The sequence below is a fragment of the Meriones unguiculatus genome, chromosome 3 (genome assembly GCF_030254825.1).
Source record: "Meriones unguiculatus strain TT.TT164.6M chromosome 3, Bangor_MerUng_6.1, whole genome shotgun sequence".
In the NCBI taxonomy this organism is placed as follows: Eukaryota; Metazoa; Chordata; class Mammalia; order Rodentia; family Muridae; genus Meriones; species Meriones unguiculatus.
The window spans coordinates 161,768,528-161,791,262 of record NC_083351.1 but is presented as its reverse complement, the minus strand read 5'-3'; the positions used below and the strand labels follow the sequence as shown (position 1 = coordinate 161,791,262).

At 39.5% G+C, this 22,735-nt stretch overlaps 1 protein-coding gene and 1 pseudogene across 1 annotated transcript; both read right to left on the bottom strand.

Annotated features, from left to right (window-relative positions):
• Nucleotides 1–879: 879 nt before the first annotated feature.
• Nucleotides 880–2,131, bottom strand: LOC110543052 (cilium assembly protein DZIP1-like; annotated as a pseudogene).
• Nucleotides 2,132–9,760: 7,629 nt separating this feature from the next.
• Prr27 (proline rich 27) lies at nt 9,761–16,698 on the bottom strand. Its single transcript, XM_021629499.2, has 4 exons — nt 16,648–16,698; nt 15,409–15,432; nt 12,167–12,190; nt 9,761–10,819 (listed from the first exon to the last, which is right to left on the bottom strand). The coding sequence occupies exons 1-4, from the start codon at nt 16,696–16,698 to the stop codon at nt 9,761–9,763; spliced, it is 1,158 nt and encodes a 385-aa protein (XP_021485174.1).
• Nucleotides 16,699–22,735: the final 6,037 nt, after the last annotated feature.

Below are 22,735 nucleotides of genomic sequence, written 5' to 3'. Positions count from 1 at the left end.
TAGGATTTTAGCCTAAAACATAGGCTTTATAAATGTAAGCAAACAGATCCAGTTAATAAGAATTTTGAAAAATTAAATGAGATAAATAACAAAGTAATTTGAGGAAGTTCCCAGGTTCCAGGATTCAGATTTGGTTGAATTTTCTCATCAGCCCCAAAGCCAATTTTCTCATACTTTTGGCTTTTTACGAATGAATTGAGATCAGTTCAACCTGTTAATATTTACATTTCACTCAGTCTAACTCTTAGCCCAAAGTTGGGAAACTAAATGGGATATGACTCAGATGTTATGAAAGATAGAATCAAATGTGTTTCTTCTAAATGTTTTTCTTATCATTTTTTGTTGTTGTTATTAAAGTGAACATTCGTTTACTTATGCCTATAAATGAGAACAGCCTTCAACACAGGAAGGATTAAGTAACAGCATCCACATGAAATCTCCACTTAGCCAATAAAAGCTTTTGAAACGTATTTCAAAAGCTTTTGAAACGTACAGTATTTTGAAACGTACAGAAATATTTCTCTAACATGGGAATTGAAAATGTAGATTTCTGTAAGGCTACATATACACATGGGAGAGGGAGTCTATTATTTATACAAACGTTAAGTTTAGCTACGATCACAGTGTAATAGTGGCAGGAATGTATGGGGAAACCAAGTACTTTGTGATGGGATTCAAGGCTTATTTTGCTTAATGGACAAAGTATCCAACTGCCTTCTAAATGGTATTTTGTACTCATAGATAAAGAAGATAACCTCCTAGCCTCTTATCAGAAACTTCCTTGTGGTGGGGAATAGCGCAGAAAATAAGTGCCTACAGATTTCTCAGCCCTGAGACATTTAACTAACACACACAGAGACACATACACACACACAGGACTCAGCACACAACATGGAGAAGGAAGGAGGAAAGACTACAGGAGAATGCTGCAAAGCAGTGTCTTCTGGACCTGACAGTTGTCCCACACATGACCTCAGAGCAGCTGTGCGTGCCTGAGAAAGATCTGACGCTGCTCCTCGATGATTCTTCCTTGAGACCTTGAAATCCATCTGACCACTGGCTTCCTTGCACTGAAGTAGGTGCAGTGTATTTTGGAAATGCTGGGGTACAGAAATTAGTCCTTAAACCTAGGGGAGTCTCTCCAGGTGCCCATGTTGAGCCTGCCCTGCGAACTGGATTTCCGGATTTCAAACAATTGATATTCTAAAGCTGAGTTCTTAGCAGTCAAGTCTTTAAACTCCTTCATAAACTTCTCCTTGACTTTTTCCATTTCTTCCACCAGTTTCTGCTTTTCTTCCTCTTCCCATCTACGAACTAACTTCTGAAGGTCCTCCTCATTTGTCTTCTGTACTTCATCATCCTTAGAGATGTGGGTTTGCTGGGCAGACTTCAACTGTGACTTGGTGATCTGCAGCTGCTCCTTCAATATGTCGATCTCCTTCTGGAGCTTCTCATTCTGTGCCTTTGCATTTCTCCCGAGACAAGAATGTGCAGGGTGGCGGCGATGAATGTGGCTCTGTAGAAAAGCTTGGTTCATAAAGGCTTTGTCGCAGAGATGACACTCGTAACGACTGGCTTTGGCCTGGCCCATCATCAGCTGCTGGGCAGACAGCATCTTTTTCCGGTGCCTACACTCCTGCTTGAGCTGTCTGATCTCGTCAGCCTGCTTGGTGAGCAGCTGTTTGTTCTCCTCAGAGCCACTCAGGCTCAGGTGCAACCGTTCCTCCACCACCCTCAGCTGTGAGGTGAGGAACTCCTGTGAGTGTATCAGGTACTCAATGGTGAGCTGTGCCATGCGGATGAGCTTCAACAGCAGTGGGTCCACGCCCAACTGGCAGTATGGGCACTTCTCATCCTCAAGCTTGCAGAAGGTGATGTTCGTGATGTTCTCCTGAAGCGTCAGGACATCCATGGTTCCCACCACCTTGTCCACGTCAATAGCGCCCAGTCGCCTCCAGTCCACTTTTTCCAGACGAGGCCGGAATTGGAAGAAGGGCAGGGGTCCAGAGGCTGAGATGGTGGTGACTAAGGCCCTGGTGGCTGCGCCTGCCTCTGGGCTGACATGCTTCTCTGGGTTGTTGGACTGAGGGCGGCAGATGTGCTTCTGGAAGGGCATTCTTGAAAGCCAACCCGCCGCCTACACACTGGCTGGAGGAGCAGGACAGTCTCTATTACCTTGCTAGGCCACCTGTTCTTCTAGGCCACCACACCCAGTGTAAGCAGGTGACTGATGGCCTGGATCCCTGCCGTAGCGGTTGCAGCCTGAAACCTAGATGCCCAAGGATGTTGCTATGGCAGCACGCAGCCTCATCCTGGAGCTCAAGGCCTGTCTGCCTGCGAGCGTCCAGACTGCACCAGAGGACCTTACAAACAGGGAGAGCTGCATTTGGAAAAACTTAAAAATCTTACAGCGACTTGCAGACCATGATACTCCCTCTTTGGGAGTCTTTGTGGTGGATGCGGTGGTTGGGAGTGGAAGTGGGGGCTGTCTGTGGTTTCCATAGAGATCAACGAGCTGAGAAAAGCCAGGCATATTGGGCCAACCAGGAGGACTTTTCTTTTCCCCTTTCTCTTCTCTTTTTCTCTTTTCGTTCTTTCTTCTTTCTTGCTTTGATTCTTTTTCTTCTCTTCCTTCCTTTCTTTCTTTATGTTTCTCTTCTCTCCCCCCCCCCATTTTCTCTCCCTCTCTTTTTCTTTCCTGTCATTTCCATGAACCTTGGCCTCTATCCACTGCTGGAGAACAAGGTGGTCACTGATCACTGAAGTATTACCGGAATTTAGCACAGTAAGAGAGAGAGAGAGAGAGAGAGAAAAGGCTTACAGACTGTTCCCAGCAGATGCTTGAATAAAGAATAGTTGACCGAATTAGGCACCTAGATAAAAAGATAATGACTCCCAGGCCCATATTTCTCTTATTTTCTCAGGCTGGGGCCTCTTAAAGGAATAGACCCTTGCTCTGTGCTATAAGCCCGTGAGCTGCTATAATTTAGTTGTATATCATTGACCAACAAAACTTTCTAACTGGGCTCCTCATTTTTTTTTCTTCTAACCCAGAATACTCCCTGTCTACATCCATCATTATAAAGCTAGTACTTTCATCATTCTCTGCTCTAAATATCCTTCCTGACCTCCCAGAGAAGAGTGTTTCCTGTAAGGCCTTTTTTTTTTTTTTTTTTTTTTTTCCTATGTGCAACACCTTGAGCAGTCCTTTATACCCTTGGTTCACTAAACTTTAGATTTTTCCAAAATGGTCCTTACATTCTTGCAATTAGTTTCAAATTTCTTAACATCTGACCATAGATAAACCACACTTCAGTGTTCAAAAAAAAAGTACAGATTTAGGGCTGGAGATAACCAATACCTTAGGAGCACTGGTTGCTCTTCTAGAGGACCGTGGTTGAATCTCTGCATAATGACTTACAACTGTCAAGTCCCAGGGGTTCTGTCATCCTTTCCAGGGCACCTCCGGTACTGCATGCGGGCGGAACACAGACATGTGCAGGCAAACACCCATACCCAAAAGATAAGATTTATTTATGTGTGACATATTCTCTTCCAAGGAATTTTCAAGTGTGATACTTCAACTTCAAAACAGGATATTTTTCTAGAAATCAATTTGATATAATTTTCATCTCTTTGTCATGTCCTGTGACTGTGCCCACCTTCCTTCACACTCCCACCCATGCTTCTCTTGGTAGTCATGGGTTCCTTTGTAACCCTGACTGGCCTCCAACTTGGCCTCTCCTTGCACCTGTGTTCCTAGCGCTGGGATGATATGATGTATGTCAGTAGGCTAGTTCGCCTTTTCTTACCCTAGGAAGTCCGTTTTAGCTGAGAATGCACTTTATATTATGTGAGCTATAACTAGCTGCCTGTGCTGAGGTGGGACAAGAAGCTGCCTCAAGAACTCCCCCTTGTAGATGTGGATATGAATAGAGTGGTGGGCAGAGGCTTAGACCTCAACAAAACTAGGAAGCTGGCTTCTGATTCATCCCAAAGAATAAGAAAAAGGCTATTTAACTTACTACATCCTGAAAGTCAAATGAGTAGTTTCAGTTTAAAAAAGTGACTTGTAGAAAAGATCTGGCTATTGGAGTTATATTCACAGTGATTTTTTTTTGTCCCTATGAAGACTTCATCAGGAAAGCCAGTGAATTAAGGGAACAACATGGATTAACAGAGTTATTGTAGAAAAGGGGCATTCCTTGTAATTATTGGCACAGGAGCCTTACTTGAAAGCAAGTGAATCAGCATCCTGAAGACTTTCGTTAATAAATTAGTTGTCAAAGACATTCCCAGATCAAATGCAAAGGGCTCCATTGAGTATTTGTGTCCTCAGCTAATTAACTCCTTTAAAGAGATAGGCTTTATATTTAATTATAATCTACAATACTAACTGCTTGCCTGAGATAGTCTTTGTTTTGTTTTCTTCTCCCTTTAAACTTTTTTGGGGGTTGACTGACAAAAAGTCTATTTTCAAAATGTACAGTGATGTTTGATATGTGTATTTGTATATTTTAAAATATGTACATACATAAACATACACACACACACACACACACACACACACACACACTTAGACATGTATACACACAAAGTGAAAAGATTACCCTTCAGATGGAGGGGGAGGCAGACCTCCCCTATCAGTGGGGCATGGGAGGAGATGAGGGACGGAGAGAGGGATGGGGAGAGAGTGAGGGAGGGGCTACATCTGGGATACAATATGAATAAACTGTAATTAATACATAAAAAATAAATTAATTAAAAAAGATTACCCTTATTAAATAAATTGACATTTTCATATCACCTTAAATAGTTGCTTTTGGGGGAGTGACTGCCCTTAAAGTATATTCTTTCCATAAATTTCTAGCATATGTTACATTAATACCTGCTCATCCAGCTGGAGTTTTTGTCTCAGGAATTTTTTAATCTAACTGTATGTTTATACCCTCTTAAAACTATTTATGCCAGCCCCCATCCTGTGGAAAATGTCACTATTCTCTGCAAAGTACAAAGTCCTGCGGCTCCAGCCTTTCAAGCAGAAGTGATAGTCTAAGTATGGAAAACCTAGTATTATTGGAGAAAATCGTGGCTACAGTACTTATTCCCAGAGAGGAAAATCATGCTCACTGGTTTCCCTGTTTCCGTTTTGAATTCTGCAGTGGTCGTAACTTTCTAAATGGAAATATTTTACAGCTATCTTCTTTCAGGCTTATCATGAGAACATAAGTAACTAGACCTTTTCGTTCAGTTTTCAAGAGCAAGAAAAGTGTCACACTGACACAGTTAAGGATCTTGAATTTTTTCCAACATGGCAAGAAAGTGACCGTGCTGTATTTGTGGGAAGAAGACTGATGGTTAGATTTTAACTAGTAAGACAAGATGTGCTGAGATAGGCTGCTGTTCTCCAATCCAGTACTTATGAGCTTCCCTTTTTATTCCACTGGGTTCATGTGATTGCATATGAAAGAACTGAAGGTGCCTAGAAGCCAAATAATGATAGCCCAAGGCAAGGACTGGAAGAAACTGCTCCAGGGCCATCCATGGCACACAATGCCAATGCACTGATTTTAACTTAGTAAAATTAATTTAGAACTTTTGACCTTGATATCATGAGAAAATAGATTTCTTTTCTTATAAACTGTGCACTTTGTGGGAATTTGTTACAACGATCAAAAGAAACTACTAAAACCACTGTTCAGTATTCACATTAATTTTTCCTTACCTTTCCTTTCCTTTTTACTTTCAATTCAAAGTCCATATGTATTTTTCATCTTGCTGCAAATGTTGCGTAGCTTTTAATTGTTGGCAAGTCATTGCATTTAAAATGAGAACAGTATCTATTTGTATGATTATTAGAGGGGCTTAATCTTAGTAAGGTACATGGAATGGCTCCTGACACAAGTGTAATGTGAACTGTTATCAAGTGCATGATTCAGAAGAGTTGATGACATTTTGAAGCAAAGAAAATGGTTGTGGGTGGGTCAGGAGTCAGTGATCAAAAAGATTTCTAGGAGAAAGTTTTTAGACACAAAAAACAAATATGTATTTTTTTGTTGCAGTCCAGAGACTGTTTTCAAAAAAATACTTTCTCTATTACCATATATTTAAATTCATTTGAATTTATGTAGGCATACCTATGAAGTACATATTTTATAATTTGAACTGAAAGCAAAGCATTTCATCAATATTATTTTGTTATATGCTCTAAAGAAATACAGCACAAACCAATCAATATGAGGATAGTTTTAATAAAACGTAGTAACTATTTGTTGAGAAAAGATCGAACATTTAGATTTTTTGATTTGTTCATCAGTATCTGTAAAAAATAAGATAATATGTCAGTTTTGTATAATGAATTGTCAAATTTCTTAGGCATAAAGCAAAATCACTTTTCTCGGCTCATGAGTTTGTTTGATATAGGACTATATAATACATATATATATAATATTTTTATAGATATAATTATTATATATAATATATAATAATTTAAAAATACATGTCACAGCATGCATTTAAAAGACCTAATGTTTTCTCTTTCTGTCTGCTTACAGATGCAGTATTTTGTTTGCTTTGTTTTTTGAGACAGGGTTTCTCTGTGTAGCTTTGGCTGTCCTGGACTTGCTTTGAAGGCAAGCCTGGCCTTGAACTCAAAGAGATCTGCCTGCCTCTGCCTCTGCCTCTGCCTCCCCAAGTATTGGGATAGATACAGTTTTTTGCCATGTGGGTGCTGGGAATTGAACCCAGGTCCTTTGGAAGTACAGGCAGTGCTCTTTACCACTGAGCCATCTCCCCAGCCCCAAGATACAGTTTTTTACAATTACACATTCTTATAGGCATTAATAAACATCCTTGTAACAATTTAGTTAAAATGCAACGTCACAGTTTATTCGAATGGGTATATAGGTATCCCAAAACATAGGCTTGTGTAGCTATCAATTTAGATCAACAGTGTCTCTTGATATTTAATAATGCAAAGGAGAATTCTTTCTCCATTTTATTAGACTTTCCAGAAAGATAACCTAGTCAAATAATTTAGCAGTGGTCTAGGTTTAAGTAAAAATTGAAGGTGTCAATCTGGAAGCAACCCAGATGTCCCTCAATGGAGGAATAGATACAGTAATTGTGGTACATTTACACAATGGAGTACTGCTCAGCAATTAAAAACAAAGAAATCATGAAATTTGCAGGCAAATGATGGGAACTAGAAAAAATTATAGTGAGTAATGTATCCCAGAAGCAGAAAGACACACATGGTATATACTCACTTGTAAGTGGATATTAGACATATAATATAGGATAAACATACTAAAATCTGTACACCTAAAGAAGCTAAGCAAGAAGGATGACTCTGGGTAAGATGATTAATCCTCACTCAGAAAGGAAAATGGGACAGACATCTGAAGAGGGAGAAAACAGGAAACAGGACAGGAGCCTACCAGAGAGGGCCTCTGAAAGACTCTACCCAGCAGGGTATCAAAGCAGATGCTAAGATTCATAGCCAAACTTTGGGCTGAGTGCAGGGAATCTTATAAAAGAAGGAGGAGAGAGAAAGACCTGGAGGGGACAGGATCCACAAGGAGACCAACAGAACCGTAAAAGCTGGGCCCAAGTTTTTTTCTGAGACTGAGTCCAACCAAGGACCATGCATGGATATAACCTAGAAATCCTGCACAGATGTAGCCCATGGCAGCTCAGTATCCAAGTGAGTTTTCTAGTAAGGGAACAGGGACTGTCTCTGACATGAAGTCAGTAGCTGGCTCTTTGATTATCTCCCCCTGAAAGGGGAGCAGCCTTACCAGGCCACAGAAGAAGACAATGCAGCCAGTCCTGATGAGACCTGATAGGCTAAGGGTCAGAGGGAAGGGGAAGAGGACCTCCCCTATCATTATACTGGGGGAGGGGTATAGGAGAAGAAGAGGGAGGGAGGGTAGGATTGGGAAGGGATGAAGGAGGGCACTACAGTTGAGATTAATTACAGTGAATTAACTGTAATAAATAAACAAATAAATAAGTTTGGAAAAGTGAAGCTGTCTAATGTCCTTGGGAATGGCTGTCACCATGGTGCATCACTAATAGTGCTAAATGGCACAGATAGCACCTCAGAAGAGTTTTGATTTGGCTGGCAAAATAATGTCTCCCCAGGTCCTGGTCCAGTGAACATTTATAATCATAACCTGGTAATAGTTTGGGGGTGGGTAGCAGAGTGGAAGAAGGATTTGGAAATGGTTTAATCTCTTTACTTATTTTGCTTATTTTTGATTAGGTTGGAAGTGGGGAGAGGCTCACAAGGAGACCCTTGTGGCCAGTGTCTTTATTTTTCAGGACAGTGTGTGAGGTGAGAGGTAGGAGTAGGGAGTGAGTAACAATGGAGGCTGAGAGTGTACAAAATGGCCATGGGGCCCTAACACACACCACTTCTCCTCTATAGTTTAGTTTCCTTTCCATTTATAGAAGCTTGTTCCTAAATTAATGACGATTATTGCAAGCTAGTTGAGTCAGGGTCAGTTTAAAGAAGAATTTTCTATTCTAAAATCAGTCTGAAAATTTTACACAGGACATAAATCCATCACATCTTATCCTCTGAAGCACAAATAAACAGCAACCACACCCCACTTTTTCATTTTCATGCACACACACACATAAAGGTAGTTTTAGCAGAGGAAATTAGTTTACTTATTTATAGCTTCCTCCATCTCATGATCATGCAGGACTTACAGAATGACTAGCACTCTTTTCTCTGGAAAAAAATCTCACTTCTCCACCTAAAAAGAAAAAGGAAATTTTCATTTATGATTAAAAATATACTTCATTTGGCAGCACCAGGGCTTTCTTTTCTAAATCATTTAGCTATTCTGAGATGCTAAATAGGTAAGGGAAATTTGCTTCCAGACAAAGTGAATAGAATGAAGTGGGTTTCCTCTCTTGTCTCAAATAAGTACGTGTTTAAAATTGAGAGAGAGACTCCAGGCTGTGGTGGTGTAGACCTTAGGTCCTAGCACTCAGGAGGTAGAGGAAGGCTGATCTCTGTGAGTTCCAGGTTAGCCTGGGTTGCATAATGAGACCTCGTCTGAAAATCGAAATAGTTATGGGGGAGAAGAGTTTTGTTTTTGTTTTTCCTTCTCCTGATTTGAACTTCATGTTCGGAAGAATGGTTGGAATAGTTGTTATTAAGACACAGGAAGCAGAAAAAATGAACCAGTAATTGTTTTAGCATGTTGATTGCACAGAGTTCCAGGATTTACACATGATAATGTTTGTGCATGTGCATGTACATGTCTGTGTGTGTGTGTGTGTGTGTTATGTGTGCATAAGATATGGGGAAAATACCTTAATTTTTCCAATATGATAGGGTAAATTTGTCCAGTTAATCACTTTAAAACTTTTTTAGTATATGTGTATGAATGTTTGTCTACATTATACACACACATACATATGCATACATATGCAAAACATAAACACACACACACACACTCACATGCCACACATGCATGGGCATATGGAGGCCAGAAGAGCCCCTGAAATTAGAGTTACAGGTGGATGTGAATCTCTGTGTTGGTACCGGGAATTGAACCCGCGTCCATTGAGAGACTAAGTGCTCTTAACCACTGAGCCATCTCTAGCTCCCACCAGAAAGTATATCAAAGATGTGAAATATGAGACGATCTGAGAGGAAACAAGGGGCATTGGGACTCCAGTGGATATATTCAAATACTCAAATCCTGAAAAGTCAACCTACTGTCCACTAAAAGACCAGCTCTTAAACCTGAAGCGGGCGTGTTCCTTTACAGAAATTGTTTGTTTTCCCTTCTACAAAGCCCACGCATTGCTGTGGTGAGAGTAGGTAACCTACCTGGTAAAAAAGGACAGGCTGCGGTTCTTGGCCAGTAGATTTGGCCTCAACAGGCTCAGGTACCTCCGTTTTCGGTTCAGTAGGCTCAGCTGTCATAAGCTTTCCCACGATAGACTGGCTAACGATAGGCTCAGCTGGAGGAGGTTGGGCTGCCGCAGGAGACTCAGCTGCCTGAGGCTTGACTTCAGCAACAGGGCCTGCCCCAGGCTCAGTTTGTAGAGACTGGGCCACAACAGGCTCACCTGAACCAGGTTTGCTTTCAGCAGTTTGGCCTGTGCCAGATTCACCTGGTATAGACTGGGCTGCAGCCACAGCCTGGGCCGGACCAGGTTCAGCTCCCATTGGGTGGGCTGCAGCAGGCTCACCTATCCCGGGTGGGGCAGGCTCAGGAGCACCGAACTGGGCTGGGGGAGGCTCAGGTGCACCAAACTGGCCTGCAGCAGGCTCAGGTGCAGGACTCTTGTTGTCAGCAGGTGGTGGGGATGGTGCAAGTTTGACTGCAGGAGGCAGGCCTGAAATAGCTTTGTCTACAGCGAACTCAGGCACCAGACCCTCGCCTACAGGAGGTGCAGCGGGGCCAGCTGCAGGCTCAGATCCAACAGGTGAGACAACAGAAATCTTTGGAGGTATGACAAAGGGATATGGCCTGGGAGGAGGCGGTGGAGGAGGAGGAAGTGGAGGAGGAGGAAGCGGAGGAGGAGGAGCAGTTGCTGCAGGAGCATTCAGTGAAACATCAGAGGGGTAGTTAGGGTTTTGGTATATGTAGTGAAGTTTAGACGAAGTGAGAAACCAAGGGTATGGAGATAGCCCTCTTTCAAGCTCAGGATTATTTCCCTGGAATTTGGTGATGGCATTTCCTTGGTGAGTGTCAAGAGGAGGCATAAGAAAAGGCGGCAAATTATCATTCCATAAGCCGTATGGGATATTCAGAGATGGATTAAGTGGGTAGCGATTTCCATAGTAATCCTAAATAGAAGGAAAGCTCATTGTAGTTTATTGTTTATTGGCCTAGCTATAGAATATTTCTGTTACGACTGTGATCATATACAAGTAATGTTTTTTTAAAGAGCACCCCTTTGGTCTTAAAAACAAAACAAAACAAAAAAACACAATATGTATCCAAAATTATTGAAATGAAAATAGTTTGAAAAAAATCTAATAAAAATCTGAAGGAGAAGTACTTCGTCTCTAGGCAAATGAGTGCTCCCTTTTACGGAGTACACTGCCTAGGCTAGGATGGACATAGAAGGGATAAACACGAGTGAGGTTTAGGAGGCTAACACGGGGTGAGAGAGCTCCTTCTAGGCTTCTTATCCGTGTTCTTTCTCCATGTCTGCTGCACTTGTCACCCTCCTTGTCTCTAAACTGCCCTTCTTGAAGCCTTCACTTCTGTATTCCACTCCCAAGTACAGGGCTCTTTGTGACCTATGTCCTGGATTTAACGTTTCCTCCAGGCTCCAGTTCCTTTAAGGAATTGTTATCAGAAGGGTAGGCAGAAAACATGGAGAATAGACTTAGCTTTTCACATATTTTCTTAGTGGTATTCCTTTTTAAAATGAGCATTTTAAATGATTTTGGTTATGAGTTTATCATCAAATTTCAGATTTTCCTGTGGTAGGACCTCCACCTGTCCCTCTTGCTGTTCTAGATTTGTCTGTCCCATTCTGGAAAACTGTCAGGGAGCTCTGGTCCCATGATTATGGAAGAATTCACAGAAAACAAACATTTTTCTTACTCATGCATATATATTGCTTTTTTAAAATTATTGTCTCATAAATGTTTTCATAAGAAGACCACACTTGATTTACAAACCAGGATCTTAGGATTTTGGTCTTTTATATAGCTACAGCTGAAGTATAATTCTAAGAATTATACTTAATGTGTGCCCAGAGTTGTTTCCTTCAGATATATTCCAAGGTGTTTTCCTAATGATAGAGTCCCCATGAACATACATTCAGTTTTCACATTTTTTAAAGTGCTGCCTTCCTTGTCAACTATACCTTCTATAATGTCAAGCTTTATAAGATTATGTTTCATTATAACTCACTCAACCTAATATGCAAGCCCAATCCTGGGCAGGATGCCAATATGGATAAAAAGTTCTATGATGTCTAACCATGAACATGGTGGCATATTCATACGTAAGTGGGCCTATGAGAAGAAAATGAGTGAACATATTCCTAAATGAATGCTCTAGTCCTTCAAGGAAAAGCATAATACAGCTGAATTATTTAACATTACTTGATGGAAAACGATAACTCAAAGAACAAATAGTACAAGCTACTTATTGGCATACTTCTAAATATACTTTACCTCTTCACTGGATGAGGGTGATTTCTGAAACAACAACAAAATGATTTGTTTTAAACTTGATGCCATTGAAATAACAATGTCATTTAAATAACAACTTCAAATCTCTGCTTACAGTAGGAGGAGTGTGTAATTTTCTTTTTTTTTAAAAGACATAGAGGGTTGTTGGTTTTCAGTTTTCTTATAACTCTTCTTATTATTTATTAGTATTATTATTTTGAGATAGTATCTTGCTATATGGCCTTAGACCTGGTCCTTGGTATATAGCCCATGTTGATCTTAATGTTATGATAATCCTCCCGCTTGGGCCTCTTGAGTTCTGGGAGCATGGGCATGTACCACAGTGCCTAGCTTTCAGTAAACATTCTTCAAATGTGGTAGGAGGCTTGACAGTGTTAGTGTGGAAATGAACCCGAGACTCAGTGTGATAATGGTTCCAGGGAGAAATCACTACAGCTGTTCTGCTAAATGACTTCTAATGAGATACTGCTGTGCCCATAGATCAGCATGTTGTTCAGCCATCACCAGAGAAGCTGCTTCTTGTAGCAGGTGGCAATTCATACAACTGGTCAATGCGTAAGACAGTGAGAGACCTTGGAGCACTTAGCCTTTAATGAGATGTCTTTATCAAACCCTTCTACTCAAGGATCAGGGGTGTATTCAGAAGAGGAGGCAGAAAGAATGTAAGAGCCAGAGGTGGTGGATGACTCCAATGAAACAGTGTCCCCCAGACACAAGAAGACTGATCCACACGTTAATTCAGAGAAACTGTGACAGCATGAACAAGACCCGAACAGAAGAGGGAGTGGATACAAAGTCCCTCCTAATCTAAGAAGCTACTTGCAATTGATACCTGTTGGGAGAAGGAAAAACTGGTTTTTCTCCAATGGAGTGATACACTCCAAGACAGACCTCATGCTCAGAAGTACTTTATCAACACAAAACAAACTCTGTGTTTTTTTGTGTGTGCTTTTCTTTTGTTATTGTTTAGTGTTTTTTGTGTTCTTGGTTTTGTCTTGTTTTGTTTTCCTGTTTTTTTGGTTTTTTGAGGTTTTTTGAGCAAGAGAAAATATGAAGTTGGGTGGGTATGGAGGTGAAGAGAATCTGGGAGGACTTGGGTGAGGAGAAAGAGTATGTTCAAAATATATTGTATGAAAAATTTTAAAAATAACAGAGATGTATAAATAAATAAAATTTAAAGAGTGATATGATATACAGGGATGAGAAGATGGCTCAGTAAAGTCTCTGTCACACAGCATGAAGACCTGCCTTCTCATTTCCAGCACCCATATAAAAGCCAGACTTAATAGAGTTGAGGGAAGAGGACTAAATATTGTTAAAACACACATCTCAAAACTCTCAAAGAACTAACAGAAATAAAGAATATTATATATGTAGAATTTTTTTTTAAAGCCAGACAACAGAAGCATGTATCTAGAATTTTAGTTTGGGGTGGGGACAGGGTGGGGCATGAAAACAGGAGAATATCCATAGTTTGCTGGCTGGCCAACCTTGCCTAGTCATTGAATAAGGGGAGAAACATCAAGTAGAGATCAACTGAGTAAGCTGCACACGTCAACCTTTGTCCTCCACATGAGTGTGCACAGACACACCATCACATGTACAGCCCACTATGAACACATGAACATACCTCCTATACACACCACTCCATGGATTCAAAAGCATTACTGCTTACCCAGTTCCAGTGTTTTTACTGCTACTTAATGTTTATTCACAATCCATTGAGAGACTTTCAAGTACCAGAGCCAAAACTTTTGATTCAATTTTATGTCTAGTTTCTTATTTACAACAGATAGCCACATCATATTATCATTTGTGCTTGCTACAAAACTTAGCTATGAAATGAGACTTTCAGCATAGCTGCTCTGTAGATACACATTCTTTTCAGGGACTTTGAAGTATTTTTAGCTTTTACTTGAATTATATATATTACCTATTACCTCTTACCTATTACATATTACACATTACATATTATATATTATATATGTATATAATACAATTATGTATATAATATACACACACAAAAACATATTTTGTAGACATTGGGATTTTTGCTATTACAAAATGCAACCAGATTTCTTTTTCAAATGGGTGGAATACTACACTTGCCGCCAGTTAAACTTTCCATTTAAAATTTAATATTGCTTTCCAATTTTAGATTGATTTCCTAGAAGTACTAATCTTAAAGTCTTTCAGTGGGTCATTTTTTTTCATATTCCCTATGGTACAAGATATGCACAGGAAATAATATCTTACACAGGTACAGGGACAAAAATCTATTATTTTCATTTTTGGTTAAAAAGACCCAGAATCTTAGACTAAGAATTCAAAATACCATTTGAAAAGTTTTGAAAATTATCAAAGGTGTTCAATTGCTGTGCCATAAGTTTAGTCATTTTTATTCAAAAGTCTTTACATCTCAGGCCATTTCTTTTGTTGTTTTTCTTTACCACACTTTCCTATCAATTTGTAACATGCTTTTGGACAAGAGCACTTGTAACTTTCTTAGTACACACTTGTCATCAGAATTTGAGACAAAGATTATAAAGAACTGAAGAAAAGCAAATATTGGTAAGTATGTTTGTCTCCTGCATGAAATAATTTATGACTATTTGCCACATAGAAATCACCCCACTCCTTGGAATATGCACTCAGACCATTTGTAGCTTCCTGTACACAGATGAACTTCAGTCAGACATGATGGTAGATGCATATACTCCTAACATTTGGGAGTAATCATGAGTATCAAAATTTAAGATCATGCTTAGAGACGCAGCGTGTCCAAGGCCAGCTACATGGAACCTTCCTCTTTAAAAGATAAAGCAAACCATTCACAAAATGTTTAACAGAATATGTAGCTGTTCAGCATCTCGGGTTTTTTTTCTGTCCTAATCTCTCATGTCATCATTGTCTCATGGGTTGTATTACTTAAGTACAAATTAAGAAATAGCAAAGAAATAAAACCAAGACCTAATAAACTTTGATCTCAATGTAAAAGGAGTGCATTTCATGCTTCTGGTCATCAGAAATAAAGGCTTGCTGGTAAATATGTTCAGAATAAGTATATTTATATTCCATAAATTTTTGTCATCTAATCTGAAGAAAATAAAGCAAATATTTTAATGGCGATTAAAGTCAATTGCATTCTCAAGGAAATAGAGGATCTTTAACTGCAAATACACTCTAATGATAAACAGTAATTTTATAAAAATTGAAAGGTTTACCTTATGAATGAAGGGGTAACGCCTCTAAAAAAAAGAAAAATATTTTAATGTGGTTATTTATTTGAGAGCACTTGCGTTCAGACTTTCCTGTTACTGAAGAATTTGCATGGCCTCATCATAATTTCTTCCTGAATATGAGTCACAGGTTTGATTTGAGTTGCTTTGCCATCATAATTATTATGATGTTTTGGACAGAGAGTCTCATTTTGGCTGAATAGAATTTATTTTGCGAAAATCATTGTGTATACAGGTAAATCTTTGTCATATAAAAGGTTATTCAGCTCTTAGTCATACATTTTGTTTTTACTCTTCTGTTTTACCATTCTGGTGTTTCTGTGTGTGTGTTCTAATGTCACTTTTTGTAGACCTATACATTGTTTTCTAATGAAACTTCATTAGTTTTCAGAATTCATCCCAGATAAGGCACCACACAGCGTAGAAACTAGTGTAGGAAACTCAACATTACTATTTTAAGAATTTAAAATTAATTTAGTCAAAATGCTAATAATAATTAAGTCAAGTAGTCTGAATTTTTACTCTAAGAAATTTTGCTAAGCATTGTTCAGTAATTATTTTATTTAGTATTCAAAGCAATTACTTGGAAGCGATGTTTCTGCTTTCCAAAAGAGAAAGTTTAACATCCTCACTTGCTAGAATTAAAACTGTTTTCAGACCAGGCAATGGGAGCCCACACCTTTAGTCCCAGCATCCAGGAGGCAAAGACAGTCAAATCCCTTTGAGTTGAGACCAGCTTGGTCCTTATAAGGAGTTCTAGGTAAGCAAGAACTACATAGTGGGATTCTGAATTTTAAAAAATAATGATCTAGAACCTTAAGAGTTCATATTACACTGGATGTTATCGTGTCCATTTACTTCTGCCCCATTGAATATCCTTTGCTTCTCTACATAGCTATCTCAGCAATGGGATTTTCCTGCCAGAGAAACCCTGCTAAAATTATCTATATTGGATTGTAATTCCCTATAATGCTTTCTCCTTCCATCTTCCTGCCTCTGAACTCACCTCCTTTCCATGCTGTTGATCTGTTTCATGTTTCAGAACCATATTATTTTGCTTTTGAAAATTTCCTTTCAAGATTTTTGACACAGCCAAACTTATCCCCACAGCCTCTGATGACTTGTACGAGCATGTTACTCACTTCGTCTCCAGGATGACTCTTCGCCAACACTGAGCTGACATCTACACCCGTGGCTATGGGTCCTGAGAGTCCAGCTACTTACCCTCTTTGCAAAAGCAACACATAGGACGCAGGCCCAAAGAAGTAGCTTCATTTTGATTGACCCTGTGAGCATGAATAGTAGAATTCATTTTCAGAATGTACACAGTATATTTAAAATTATTTCTCTTTGAGAAAGAAATAGACCTTCAGTGGGCTTGCCAGTCTGATGAGGAAGACACTGAACAGAAAGCTTGCCCTGCTATTTAACCTCTATTAGTACTGCTCCACAGGGCTGTTACTATAACCCATTCATCTTTTTTTCTTCTCTTTTCAGTAATTAACCAACTTCTGACTAAACTTTCTTGACATGGAAGTCAGCTCCTTTTGTTACCCAAGGACATCTTTTGCAATTAGTTTGTTTTGGAGGACGTACCAGAAAATGAAATTGTTTTAAGCAATAACACTGTGGGGTGCCTTATGGAGAGTTTGTACCTAAAGATACAGGGAGACTGGTACCATCTACCTAGAAAAATTTCTCACTTTCATGTTGGACTTCTAATGGCCTCAACTTTGCTGGCCTCTAAGAATAAAGAAGTGCTTGATTTAAGTGTAAGTCTTGATTAGGCTTTTTTCATAGAACAACAACAACAAATTTCTAGTTGAAGTTTATAGCTATTTCCTTCTTCAAAAACATAAAATGTCTCTATTCTTACAAAAAATATGTTTATACAAAAGCAATGTTGCAACATAATTTTGAGTTCCCAAATGTGAAAAATAAAAGTATTCAACCTGACATGTTTTACCAAGAATATTAAAACTTTGATCTATTGAAATTAATGTTTAAATAATCAATATATCTAAGGTATGTTACTGTTATTTTGATAATTATTTCCATAATTTTTATTTATTTTCTGTAACCTATGATTTTTTTTGGTCTAGCTACTAATTTTATGTTATGTATATTCTAATAATATAAAGAAATTTCAAGTTTGTTGGATGAGACCATGGATGGCTGCTGCTGAATCTTTAAGAAAGTAAAGGTTGTAAGACTATGTTTACAGAAAAAGACATGGAAGAAATGCACAGTATCCATGTCTTGCTATTTTCAACTCTTACTCAGCTACTTAAATGTTCAAGATGTTATAAGCTACATATTTCATGGATTCTGTTGTGATCCTTGAATGGCACACTAGGATTTACTGAAACATTAGGTACCCTAGTAAGTTCTCTGACATGAACTCAGTGACTGGCTCTTTGATCACCTTCCCCTGAGGGGGGGTGCAGCATTGCCAGGCCACAGAGAAAGACAACGCAGCCAGTCTTGGTGAGACCTGATAAGCTAGGGTCAGATGGAAGGGAAGGAGGACCTCCCTATCAGTGGTTTTGGAGAGAGGCATGGGAGGAGATGAGGGAGGGAGGGTGGATAGGAAGAAGGGTAGGATTGGGAGGGAATGAGGGATACCTGGGATACCAAGTGAATAAACTGGAATTAATATAAAAAATAAAACTAAAAAAGTAACAATAAACATAATGCTGTCTAAAAATTATAATGTATGTCAAACATATGTGTCTTCTGTTTACACATGAGAAGCATTAGAGAAAATCCTCTGTTTACACATGAGCAGCATTAGTGAAAATCTTCAGAGGCATTTCGTGAGCTATTGGTTCAATTGTTTCAATGTTTTGGAAACTGTACTCTTTGTTTTGCAATGACTTTGTTCTTCACTGAAAATTTCAGAATCTACTGTGCCTGTGTTTAGTGCTCTGTACAGCAGGTGGGACTTCATTTTGCAATGATTCCTACGTTTCTGAATTTCTTTTATATTCTCCCACCCTATTTTCATCCCTTCCCAGAATAATAATGCCTTTTAGAGGTGATCAAATTATAACCAAACAGGAAAAGTGATGTTAGGTAATTAAGTGATCTTCCTAAGATTATAAAATTATGTTAAAATCTCTTTAAAGTACAGCTTAACACATCTACATTTTATCTAACAATGCTGTGTCATTAGTATATAATTAGGATGGCTTCATGTCTGCCTATATAAATTTAGTTTACATGGTGATCACTCTAAAATCACTGCTGGGAGTCCAACGTTTCTGAATTTATCTTATTTTCTCCCACTCAATTTTTATCTTTTCCCAGAATACTAATACCTACTTATTAGTCATTAAAATCCTTTTAGAAGTGATCATTTTGTAACCAAACAGAAAAAGTGATGTTAGGTAGTTAAGTGATCTTCCTAAAATTATAAAATTATGTCAAAATTTCCTGGAGGTACATCTTAACACATCTACATTTTATTTTGCAATACAGTGTAATTACCACATTGTTTCAATAAGAGGAAATTTAAGGATGTTCAAATGAATTAACAATTCAAGTAAAGACCTAGCGATCACTTTTCATAAAAGATGTACAGAAATATTTATTCCTGTCAGAAGAGTTAATAGATAATCAGCAATACAGAATTAAAATAGTGGAAGCCTTAAAAAAATTTCCTGAGGATTGAAATAATCAGAAATATGCTCAACCATCCAACAAGGACACTTGCTCAACTACATTTGTAGCAGCTTTATTCGTAACAGCCAGAATCTAGAAACAACCTAGCTATCTCTTAACCAAGGAATGAATACAGAAATTGTGGTACATTTACACTATGGAATACTACTCGGCAATTAAGAACAAAGAACACGCAATTTTCAGGCAAATGGATGGAATTGGAAAAGAACAAACTGGGTGAGGTACCCCAGAAGCAGAAAGACACACATGGTATATTCTCACTTATAAGTGGATTTTAGCCATATAACATAGGGAAAACATACTAAAATCTATAGTCCTAAAGAAGCTAAACAACAAGGAGGACTCTAGGGAAGATGCTTAATCCTAATTCAGAAGGGCAAACAGGACAGACAACCTAAGTGTGAGAAGACAGGGAACAGGACAGAAGCCTACCACAGAGGGCCTCTGAAAGCTTTACCCAGCAGAATATAGAAGCAGATGCTGAGACTCACAGTCAAACTTTGGGCAGAGTGCAGGAAATCTTATGGAAGAAGGGAAAGATAGAAATACCTGGAGGAAACAAGAGCTCCACAAGGAGACCAACAAAGCCAAATATTCTAGGCCCAGGTGGGCCTGCAGAGACTGATGATTCAACCAAGGACCATGCATGAAGAGGACCTATACTCCCTGCTCAGATGTAGCCCATGAGCATCTCAGTATCCATGGGGGGTTCCCTAGTAAGGAGAGCAGGGACAGTCTTTGTCATGAACTTGGTTGCCTGTTCTTTGGTCACCTCCCCCTGGAGAGGTGGCCTTACCAGACAACAGAGGAAGAGGATCCAGACAGTCATGATGAGACCTGATAGACTAGGGTCAGATAGTAGGGGAGGAGGACCTCCCCTATCAGTGGATTAGGGGAGAGAGGGTGGGACTGGGAAGAGATGAGGGAGAGAGCTATAGCCAGGATACAAAGTAAATAAATTTTAATTAATAATAATAAAAAAACAAACAAAAAACCTTAAATGGACACACAAACACACACAAAATAACTTTAATTGCTTGAAGATTCTAATAATAAAAGATAAAAGGCCAGAGAGGAAATTTTGGCAAAGAGATGAAAACTATTAGAAAGAACTAAATGGAATGCCAGGAATCAAAGGTTCAGTTATAGAGAAATAGAATGCTTTTAAATAGTTGGTACAAACAGCCCAGAAAAGCATCAGAAAACCTAAAGATATTTCTCACAGAAATTACCAACATCAAACACAATCTAAACAGTACATGTCTTAACCCATAAGTAGTTATAATCATGGGAGAATCAAAGAGAATTCAAGATAGAACAGTTAAGGAAATAATGGCTGAGAATCTTCCAAAAGTAATGAGAGAGAGAGAGAGAGAGAGAGAGAGAGAGAGAGAGAGAACAGAAAAACGTATTTATCATGGACTAATCGCTTGAATTCATGTATACAAGAAGAAAAGAAAAGAGGAATGGCACCCTGGGAAGACCCAAAGAAGAATATTGTTAGTATATAATTATAACCCTTATAGAGCTGAGACCTGGAGTTTTGAGGCTAGATCCCCAGCTTGAGGCATGCTCTCTCCTCCCCACAATTTGCCATTCTCCTAGGATAGAAAGAAGCTGTGTGTGCTGAGGCTTATCAGGTCTCAACCTAGGTAACTGGATCCTTCTGCTTGTCATGGGTGCTACACTGATGTGAGACTTTCTGTTCCCCTAAATGGCTATAAAAAGTAGCACTGTTCTGGGATTGCTTTGCGACTTCCCAGGATTTGCTGGGTTGGTTGTTCTGAAGGCTGATATCTGAAGAGACTCCTCTGGCTTCTGTTCAGTCCCTCTGTTGGTACTGTTTTTTCCCTCCCACCTCTCTGTCCTCCTGTTCCTTCCTTCCTTCCCTTCTTTCCCCTCCTTCCCTCTCTTCCTGTCTCTTTCCCTCCCTCCAGCTCCCCTTTGGGCTGTAAAGTGAGGCCTCTCCTTCTCTTTTCTTACCAATCCTGTTTAGCTATCCAAATATTGTCCTTTTTCTGTCGAAAGCTCCCCGGCTGACCTGGAGGCCCTGGCGTGGCCTTGAGGTAATCCTCAGGATTAAAAACAAGGAAATCATGAAATCTGTAGGCAAATGGGTGGAACTAGAAAAGATCATCCTGAGCGAGGTAACCCAAAAACAGAAAGACATGCATGGTATACACTCATAAGTGGATCTCAGCTGTATAATATAGGATAGGAATACTAAAATCTATAGACCTAAAGAAGCTAAACTATAAGGAGAACCCTAGGGAGGATGCTTAAATCTCATTCAGAATGGAAAACAGGAGAGATACCAGAAGCGGTGGAAGATAGGGAACAGAATGGGAACCTACTATAGAGGGTCCTCTGTAAGGCTCCACCCAACAGTGCATTGAAGTAGATGCTGAGAGTCAGAGCCAAACTTTGGGCAGAACACAGGGAGTCTTATAGAAGAAGGGGGTGAGGAGTAGGAGGACACTGAGGGGACAGGGGCCGCACAAGGAGACCGACAAAGCTAAAAATCCTGAGCCCAGTGGTGTCCTGAAGAGACTGATGCACCAACCAAGGACTGTGCATGGAGGGGACCTAGACACCATGCTCAGATGTAGCCAATTGACAGCTCAGTCTCCATGTGAGTCTCCGAGTAAGAGAAGCAGGGGCTGTCTCTTCATGAACTTGATTGCCTAACCTTTGATCACTTGCCCCTGGCAATGTGGCCTTGCAAGGCCATAGAGGAAGAGGATTCGGGCAGTCCTGATGAGACTTGATAAACTATGGGCAGATGGCAGAGGAGGAGAACTCCCCCTTTCAGTGGACTAGGGGAAGGGGATGGGGCAAAGAGGAAGGGAGAGTGGATTGGGAGAAGTTGAGGGAGGGGGCTACAATCCAGATATATAATGAATAAATTGTAAAAAATAAAAATAAAAAAGAATTAAAAAAACATTAAAGGGATTCATTTGTCAGCTCCCTTTCCACATGGGCACCACCATTCACAATGTATAACAAGCAGAAATATTTTATAAAACAAGTGTCATATAGGAAATTAGAAAGTATTCAAATAACAACAGAAATTGAACAGCACTCTCTAATACCTTGGTGCAATTGAATTCATTGCTAATTCCACCAAACAGAGAAAATCATTTTTTTTTCTTATGGTGGTACAGAATATACCTCAAGGTAAACCACATTTATGGCTATAAACTGATCTAATCATATTTAAAGTAATAATTAGAACTATGTTACAATTCAATAGAATTAAGGAGTTGCTATTTACACAAAAAGTTTATTTTTTTTTATAAATTACAGTTTATTCACTTTGTATCCCAGCTGTAGCTCTCTCTCTCATTTCCTCCCAATTCCATGCTATATCCTCCCATTCCCCTCCCCAAGTCCACTGATAGGCGAGGTCTTCCTCCCCTTCCCCCTGGCCCTAGCCTACCGGTTCTCATCAAGACTGGATGCATTGTCTTCCTCTGTGGCCTGGTAGGCTGCTCGGTGATCAAAGAGCCACCCACTGAGTTCATGTCAGAAACAGTCCCTGTTCCCCTTACTAGGGAACCCACTTGGAGAATGAGCTGCCACAGTCTACAGCTGTGCAGGGGTTTTAGGTTATCTCCATGCATGGTTC